Raw genomic sequence first — 9,100 nt, forward strand, 5'->3', positions numbered from 1 at the left:
TTGTGATTTTAATACTTTCAGTAAGTGCTGTATTTTGACTTTTTTATTAAAAAAAAATATTAATTTGACATCAGAGGTTCACAAACCCATTTGGGAAGCCTTATACCTGACGACTCTGCCTAGATCATTAGTGTGGTTGTGTATGTCTGTGTTTCGTGTTCGTTCTAGCTGCTGTTCATGAAGTCCAAAACATATTTTCCATTGCCGAAAAGCATATTCAATTCACTAGCATTATCCAACAGCACTGAGCTTCACATTTGCACATCTTAACTTGCTCAAAGTTAGAAAACGGGCTCTCTTCAGAAAGCTGAAAGTGATCTGAAGTTTCTGTGAAGCGTTGCAGTGTTTAGATGACAAATGCATGTGTAGCTGCTCTGTTACGGGCCAGTCGCTGCTCCTCTGGTCTGTCACAGCTCAAATGAGCCGGAAGCCGCTAAAAACCAGCGAGACAGACGTTTGCCGTGACACATCCACACTTTAGTGACAGAGGAAATGGGCCAATTAAGGACAGCTTGCTCAGACCCTGCATGGGGTTAATATTCGACTCCCGTAATTAAAAATAAATTACACTTTTCCTGGATAACTATTCAAACTGTCTCTGTGTTTCTGACGTGCTGCAGACTTTTCATTTCCAATTCCGCAACATCTGGTGCAGTGATTTCTGCACCGTCCTCAGCACTGATTGATCTCTCTTGCAGAACACGGCAGCAGCTTTGGGTTGCTCTCTCTTGTGCTGCTTTGGAAATGGAGGTGTTTTGCTGTTGTTTGGAGCTCAAACATCGAAATTTAGATGCATTGCATGCTTGAGTCATTCTTTCATTACGCAGTTAAAATCGTTTCCTAAAGGTTTAGCTCTCCATTCAATAAAGGTCTTTAACCCCGTGAAGCCTGACATGTTTGTGAAATAATCATAATAGTCAGAAAGTCTATTGAAAATATGAATATTTTAAAAGTTTGCATATTTGATACATCAGGCTTTTGTTGTCCGTTTAGTCATAATTATGAGATTGAAAGTCAAAACTCGGACATAAAAAGTCATAATTTTGAGACAAAAAAACAATTGAAATTATGACATACTAAGTCATAATCATTCATGAGATAAAAGGGTCATAATTATGAGATAGAAAGTCTTTATTATGACACACTAATTCATCATTTTGAGAAAAAAAGTCATAATTATGACAGTCAACTTTGAGATAAAAAGTGATCATTTTGAGATAAAATGTCAAAATTATGACATACTAAGTCTTAATTAAGAGATAAAACGTCGTAATTATGAGTCGAAATTATGAGAAGTCGAAATTGACATACAAAGTTATTGAGATAAAAGGTCATAATTATGAGATAGAAAGTCATAATTATGACACACTACATCGTAATTTTAAGAAAAATGTCATAATTATGATATTAAGCTATAATATTCAATTCAAGTTTATTTGTATAGCGCTTTTCACGAAGCAAATCGTTGCAAAGCAGCTTTATCTCAAGTTGATGTCAAGTATCATCAAGTATGATAATATTGAGATACAAAAGTCATAATTAAGACCCCAAGTCAATTTTGAGATAAAAAGTGATAATTATGAGATAAAAGTTATGAGATTATGTCACGAGAAAAAAATTGCGTTATGAGAAAGTCATAAGTATGATAATCATAATTTGAGGTAAAATGCAAATTTATGACAAAAATAATAATTTTGAGATAAAAAGTAGAAATTGACACACAGAGTCATAATTATGAGATAAATAGTTGAGTTTTTAATGGAACATTAAACAAAGACAGACAAATATTTTTTTTTTAAATCTTGAAAAAGTTTGCATGTTTTGTTTATTCAGAGACTCAAACTGAACAAAATATGCAATTTGATGAAATATGATGAAATTCAATGAGATCTGTATAACAGTACAGCAGATACTGACACAACATGATCTAAATATCAGCGGTCACTCTGTATATCCAATAATATGTCTTAGTAAGATGAGATTGAAATGATCCAAACACATAGATTGTGTGCAAAGTTTGATCATGCTGATCATTTAGAGGCTTTATATGGTGAAAATGACTGGCTTTGGTCATATATGCATTCATAAAAAGTTGCTCTGTATTGTAGATTTTAAGTGGCTACACATTTTTGAGTTAATCTGCACAAAGAAGAATTTATTTGCTTATACTCTGTTAATATTGAATAAAACCTTGTGTATTTATTTAGCTTTCTCTCTTTGTCTCACAGGAGAGTACATAAAGACGTGGAGGCCGCGGTATTTCTTGCTGAAGAGTGACGGTACGTTTATCGGCTATAAGGAGCGTCCGCAGGACGTGGATCAGCTGGAGACGCCGTTAAACAACTTCTCCGTGGCACGTGAGTCTCTCACACAGACCTCAACTTACTACAGTCTGCAGGAGAATCTGAGAGCATAACGTGTGTGTATGCATACAATTACAATACAATTTTATTTATATAGCACAGTTTAAAAACAACCGGAGTTGACCAAAGTGCTTTACAACACTATACCAACAATAGGCAAATTGCAAAATTGCACATTAAATATACACAGAATATACACTGTGTATTTAGAGGCTTTATGCATGGGTCAATCCAGCTTAAAACTGAATCAAGAACTAGTGTAGTACTTGCCTCGTAATGTGCATTGTGTAAACTAAAAACAGTATGTGAACAGCAATAATAAACATTTTAAGGGTTATTATCAAATGTTTTTATGACATGCAGTGCATGTTTACTTCAATGAATGGTGTGCAGTTTTGTAAATAAATGCAGTTTAGTTATTTTAAATTTTGTGTAAAACAAAGTCAGACAAACAAAGAGATATGATAGCTTTTTATTTCCGAAATGGAATTAAGAAAAACTTTTTTAGCTGGCAATTCTGGCTTTTTTGTGCCTGAATTGTGAGAAATAAAGTCAGAATTAAAAGGAAAAAAGTCAGAATTGTGAGAACTGTGACAAGCTTGTTTCCAAAAATTACAAAAATAAAAATGGAAATTGCAACTTTGTATTTCATACTTTTTGTTCTTGCAATTATAAGTTTATATCTTGCAATTTAGACTTTCTCACAATTCTGAGTTTAGTATAGTGTGCAATTCTGAAAAACACATTTTCTGAATTGTGAAATATAAAAAAGGTCAGAATTCTGAGATATAAACTTGCAATTGCGAGGAAAAAGATTGCATTTTGAGATATAAACTCAGAAAAAGGTCAAACATTTGAGATTAAAAGTCTCAATTACCTTTTTATTTTTTTATTCCATGGCAGAAATACATTTTAAAATTGCATTTTTTTATTCCAGGTTAATTTGCAACATTATAAGTATTTTTTTTTGCACCTTCTAAAGTATTTTTTTTTATGAAACTTATACATAATACACATTTTTGTTTGATAAATAGCACAGAGAAAGTTAAAAACAGGCTAGACCAAAGTTTTAACACATCTTCAATACACAGAAATGAGAAGCAACAATTAAATCTATTGTAAATATAAAACTGATCGCAGTGTATTTCATGCATGCCTAATTTAAATATAGAATTTCAGGTTAATTTGCAACATGGTAGGTAGTTTTTATTTATAAAGGATTTTTTAAAAATAAAGCATATTAGACATATTTTTTGATAAACGACACTTTAAATGAATTAAAAACAATGCATTATATTCTACAGTTGTGACAAAGTTTTAACATCGTTAATAGACAGAAATGAGCGACAGTTAAATATATTTTAAATGCAAAACTGATTGCAGTGTATTTTATGCATGCTTCAAGTATATCATTTCAGGTTAATTTGCAACATGGTGGGTAGTTTTTATTTCTATAAAATGAATGCAGTTATCAAATGAATGCATATTATTTTGTTTGGTATATGAAACTTGAAATGAGTTTAAACAATGCATTATTTGGATATTACAGTAATGCATGCTTAATTTAAGTATATAATTTCATGTAGTTTTTTTTAAAAGTATTTTTTGTAAAATGAATGCAAATTAGACATTTTGTTTGATTAATGATACTGTAAATGAATTAAAAACAGTGTATTATTGGGATATTACACTGATGTTGTATTTTATGCATGCTGAATTTAAGTATATAATTTCAGGCTGATGTGCAAGGTTGTATTTATTTATAAAGTATTTTTGAAAAATAGTGCATATTAGACATTTCGTTTGATAAATGACATTAAATGAGTTAAAAATGCATTATATGGACAAGTTACTGCAAAGTTTTCTTAAATAGACGGAAATAATAAGCGAGAATTAAATCTATTGTAAATATAAAACTGATTGCAGTGTATTTCGTGCATGCTTAATTTAAATATATAATTTCAGGTTAATTTGCAACATGGTAGGTAGTTTAATTTATAAGTTATTTTAAAAAAAAGAGTGCATATTAGACATTTTGTTTGATAAATGACATTAAATGAGTTAAAAATGCATTATATGGATATAAGACTAACGTTGCGGCAAAGTTTTCTTAAATAGACGGAAATGAGAAGCAAGAATTAAAAATATTGTAAATATAAAAGGGATCGCAGTGTATTTCGTGCATGCTTAATTTGCTTAATATGCATGACTGGACTTGATGTTATTCTTCAACTAGTTCCATCTGACCTCCATCAACTCGAACAGTTTTCTGTTTCCTCGAGGGACGTGCAGAACATATTAAACACATCCGGGCCGTCTCCTCCAGTCGCACCTCAGCACAATTCAGTGAAGAAGCCCCGCCATCGCTGCGAAAACTGTTGAGATGATTGAACAGACTAATTAGACAGCCATAATGTTTGTTCAAGAGAACGCTTCCTCCCTGACACTTGTGAAATATAGTGGTTATTAAGTGGCTGATCCTCATTATTTATCTCGCCGCTGATGGAGGCTCGGGTTGCAGCGTTGGATCTCAGTGGTGGTCTCACCCGGGTCCTCCATCTCGTCGACAGGCCTCTTAGGTGACACATGTCTCCTCCACGCTTGCTCCGTGACATATGTTTGCGGGAACGCGCTGGCAGAATCGCTGCTGGATATTGGAGGCGATTGTGCTTTGTGGCACTGAAAGCATAAGTTTTCCTCTTTGAGTGAGCACTTTTGAGGGCAGAGAACACAGACGCTGCTTATTTCGGCTGCTCTCTGAAAAAGACGTGAGTTTGAGTTTTTAACAACTGATGACATTCCCGTTTTCCTCGGACGCAGTTGTGCATTCGTCGTTGGAATCGCAGAAGCATACGTGTGTGTGCATTGATCGTCAATATCAGATTGAAGTTTGACATTTTTTAGATGTAAAACTTCATTTCTGACATCGCAACACACCCTTGTTTGCAAATGTTAGGAGGAAACAACATATTAATGTTGATTATTATGCAAAATGACAATAAATGAGACTTTGCACTGATTATTAACAAGCATAATATGTGCTTATTTTTTACCTTTTTTAAATTAACATAATATTTACCACAGTAACATTTATTGACATCATGCATTTGATGAACTTTTTTTTTTTTTGAAGAATTCTTGGATTTCTTTGATCTTTAAATATAATTCAAAAAAAAAAAAAAAGATAAAACAAAAAAAAAAATGAAAACTTCTGACCGATTGCATAAGAGGACAATCAATAATAATAATAATAATAATATAAAATAAGACACCAGAAACGTTTCCCAGAATTTATGGCCATGTCATTTCCGTCAGCCTTTTCCTGAGAAAGACAGAAACATTGATCTGGTCAACTCGAAAGACAAATCATTTTTCATCACGTTGTCTCTTCAAACTCAGACATATTTTCCATCCACAATTCATCACTGACAGACTTCATTGTGCATATGTCCTAAAAATATGTATAATAAATATATAAATAAAAAATTATAATAAAATAAAAAAATGTACTATATATAACTAAAGAATGTATACATTAGGTGTACTATTGTTTAGTCAAATCAGATAAATGCACAATATTGATGTTGATTATTATGCAAAGTGACGGAATTGTTACCATGCAAAATTTAAGGAGGTGTAAAATCAATATGTGCTCATTTTTCGCTGTTTTAGATGGACGTCTTTGACTGCTGCATCACGTCTTGTCTGTTTTTCCGCCGTCTTCTGCCATGAGCTTTGCTTTTTAAGATGCTGTCAATTTAAAAATAATTTTACAAATTAAAAATACATAAAAAAAACAAAAAATGCTTCTAGAAAAGCATTTTCCCCCAGTTATACTTTTTCTGAGTTTGACATTTGTTTTAGATACAAGACCATTTCTAACATCGCAAAACACCTTTGTGAGCAAATAGTAAACAATATTATTACACACAGTATTAATGTTGATGTCTGTATTATGCAAAGTGACAGAATTGTTACCAAACATACACCACAAGTCAAACATGTGGAAAAAATTAATTTTTTTTTTTTTTTAAAGTCTCAAATCAGCATATTAGAATGATTTCTGAAGATCATGTGACACTGAAGACTGGAGTAATGATGCTGAAAATACAGCTTTGATCACAGAAATAAATTATATTTTAACAGATATTCACATAGAAAACAGCTGTTTTAAATTATAATAATATTTCACAATATTTGTGTTTTTACTGTATTTTAATTAAATAAAAGCAGCTTTGGTGAGCAGAAAAGACTTCTTTCAAAAACAATAAAAATCATAATTATTCCTAACTTTTGACCATATAATCAATATGTGCTAATGCTTTTAACCTGCCATCCTTTTAAAAATAGAAAATTGTTTTAAAAATGGTTCCGGAAAACTACATTTTATTATCATTAGCAAAAACCAAAACTAAAACCATTTAAAAACATTTTTGGTACTGTAATAAAATATAAGAAAAAAACTTAAACTTGTTTTATTCCAGCTAATTGCCAAGGAAACATTTTTCATTTTTGTTAAGTTTAAGTACTAAAATAACTAAAACTAAATATACTGAATCTAATAAATGTAAAAAAAACAACTAATATATGTTACAAAAACACACAGTAAAAATTACTAAAACTTTAAAATTAAAAACAGAAAATCTAAAAATAAAATCTGATTCAAAATATTAAGCTTTTGTTTGCATCTCACCAACTTTTTGGATATAAAACTTAATTTCTAACATTGCAAAACATCCTTGTGAGCAAATGTTAGGAGTACATAACATTTTCAGATTTTCATTTAATATTATTGCACAATATTAACGTTGATTATTGACAGAAAATAAGAATAATTGTCACCATGCAGAATTTATGAAGGCATATAATATGTGGTCATTTTAAGCTGTCTTGCCATTGCATCACATCTCGCGGTTTCTCCACCATCTTCTGCCATTAGATTTGTGTTTTTAAGATGCCGTGACGAGTTTAAAAGTGCTTTTATAAGTTTCTTTTCCACTCTTTCTGAGGGCTGAGTGGGAATGATTTTCTGTTGCATGCCGTCAGTAGGTTTTAGCTTCTGTTTTAGCCCATATTTTCCCTTTTAAAGTGCATGAGTTATTGAAGTGTGTGTAAGGTTTGCATGCAAGTAATCATGCAGTGCACCTGTTCGCCGCTCCCTACTGAGTGTGTGTAATGTAGTGCTGGAGAAACTCTCAGATAAAGATAAATGATTGCTGCCATCATTTCTCTCGCTGTCCGTGTCTCTGGTGTGGTTTTCCCCGGATGTGTCCAGAGTGTCAGCTGATGAAGACGGAGCGGCCCAAACCCAACACATTCATCATACGCTGCCTGCAGTGGACCACTGTCATTGAGCGCACCTTCCATGTGGAGAGGCCTGAGGAGCGGTCAGACACACACACACACACACACACACACACTCACACTCACACACTCACACACACACACCTGCATACCTGCACCTTATTCACTGTATATGTGCTCAGACATTCAGCTTAATTTACAGAGAAACTAGTGTGCAAGAACCAGGGTGAAAAGCCATACAAATGCATGTACATTACTTCAAATAAAATAAACATTAACTGAAATGAAATAACAAACTAAATAACCTATTACTAAATAAAAATTAAAATAAAAACTAAAATGAAAACAGAAAATATGAGAACAAAATCAAATTCAGCATATTATTAAATAATAGTATATCAATGATGCTAAAATAACACTGGCAAGCACATTAAACTTTCACTTAAGGCTGCTTGATTATGGAAAAATTATAATCACATTTATTTTGGTCAATATTGAGATCATGATTAGCATGATTACTGGTTGACTGAGATGTCATGCGTTTGTTAAGTGTTTTTTCCCTTGAACTTTAAATATAATTCAACTGAAAAACAAAACAATAGTAAAAGTTGAAATTAAACTGAATAAATAAATAACATTTAAATTTTTACATTTACATAAGTTTAAATAAATACCAAAAATATTTATTTGGAAACAACATGCATTTGTTGAAAGTATTTTTTTTTAAAGAAATCTTAGATTTTTTTAACTAAGATAAATTATATGTAAATATATTCACATTTCAATAAACATATAATAATAATAATAATAATAATAATGAAAAATAAACTAGACTGAAATAAATTAGATGTAGGTGTACTGTTGTTTAGTAGCATGAGATAAATGCTACTGAACTTACATATACAGTATATTAACAGGAGCTTATATCCAAGCAACTTACAAAGGAACATCATAGACAATTAGTCCTAATATTTGCAGAAAAGCAGCATTGGTTTGCATGTTTGTTTGTGTTGTTGTTGTGTAGAGAGGAATGGACCAAAGCCATCCAGACCGTGTCCGACAGTCTGCAGAAACAAGAGGAGGAGATGATGGACGCGTCTCCAGAACACATGGACATGGAGATGTTTCTGACCAAACCTCGGCTCAAAGTGGTACTTAACAGACACTATAATAACAATAATAAACACCATAATCATATGTGACCCTGGAGCACAAAACCAGTCATAAGGGTCAGTTTTTCGAAATTGAGATTTATACATCATCTGAAAGCTGAATAAATAAGCTTTCCATTGATGTATGGTTTGTTAGGATCGGACAATATTTGAAAATCTGGAATCTGAGGGTGCAAAAAAATCTAAATATTGAGAAAATCGCCTTTAAAGTTGTCCAAATGAAGTTCGTAGCAATGCATATTACTAATCAAAAATTAAATT

The 9,100-nt window shown here is 32.0% G+C and overlaps 1 protein-coding gene across 1 annotated transcript in view; it reads left to right on the forward strand.

Moving 5' to 3' along the window:
* LOC107726567 (RAC-alpha serine/threonine-protein kinase-like) overlaps positions 1-9,100 on the forward strand; it is a 59,033-nt gene that overhangs the window by 28,211 nt on the left and 21,722 nt on the right. Inside the window, exons 3-5 of the mRNA XM_016536197.1 lie at positions 2,229-2,357; positions 7,639-7,750; positions 8,692-8,818. Coding sequence (XP_016391683.1) covers positions 2,229-2,357; positions 7,639-7,750; positions 8,692-8,818 — 368 coding nt within the window. The remainder of the gene's footprint in view (positions 1-2,228; positions 2,358-7,638; positions 7,751-8,691; positions 8,819-9,100) is intronic.

This window comes from Sinocyclocheilus rhinocerous, unplaced genomic scaffold (genome assembly GCF_001515625.1).
Source record: "Sinocyclocheilus rhinocerous isolate Xijiao unplaced genomic scaffold, SAMN03320098_v1.1 scaffold1930, whole genome shotgun sequence".
Taxonomy (NCBI): domain Eukaryota; kingdom Metazoa; phylum Chordata; class Actinopteri; order Cypriniformes; family Cyprinidae; genus Sinocyclocheilus; species Sinocyclocheilus rhinocerous.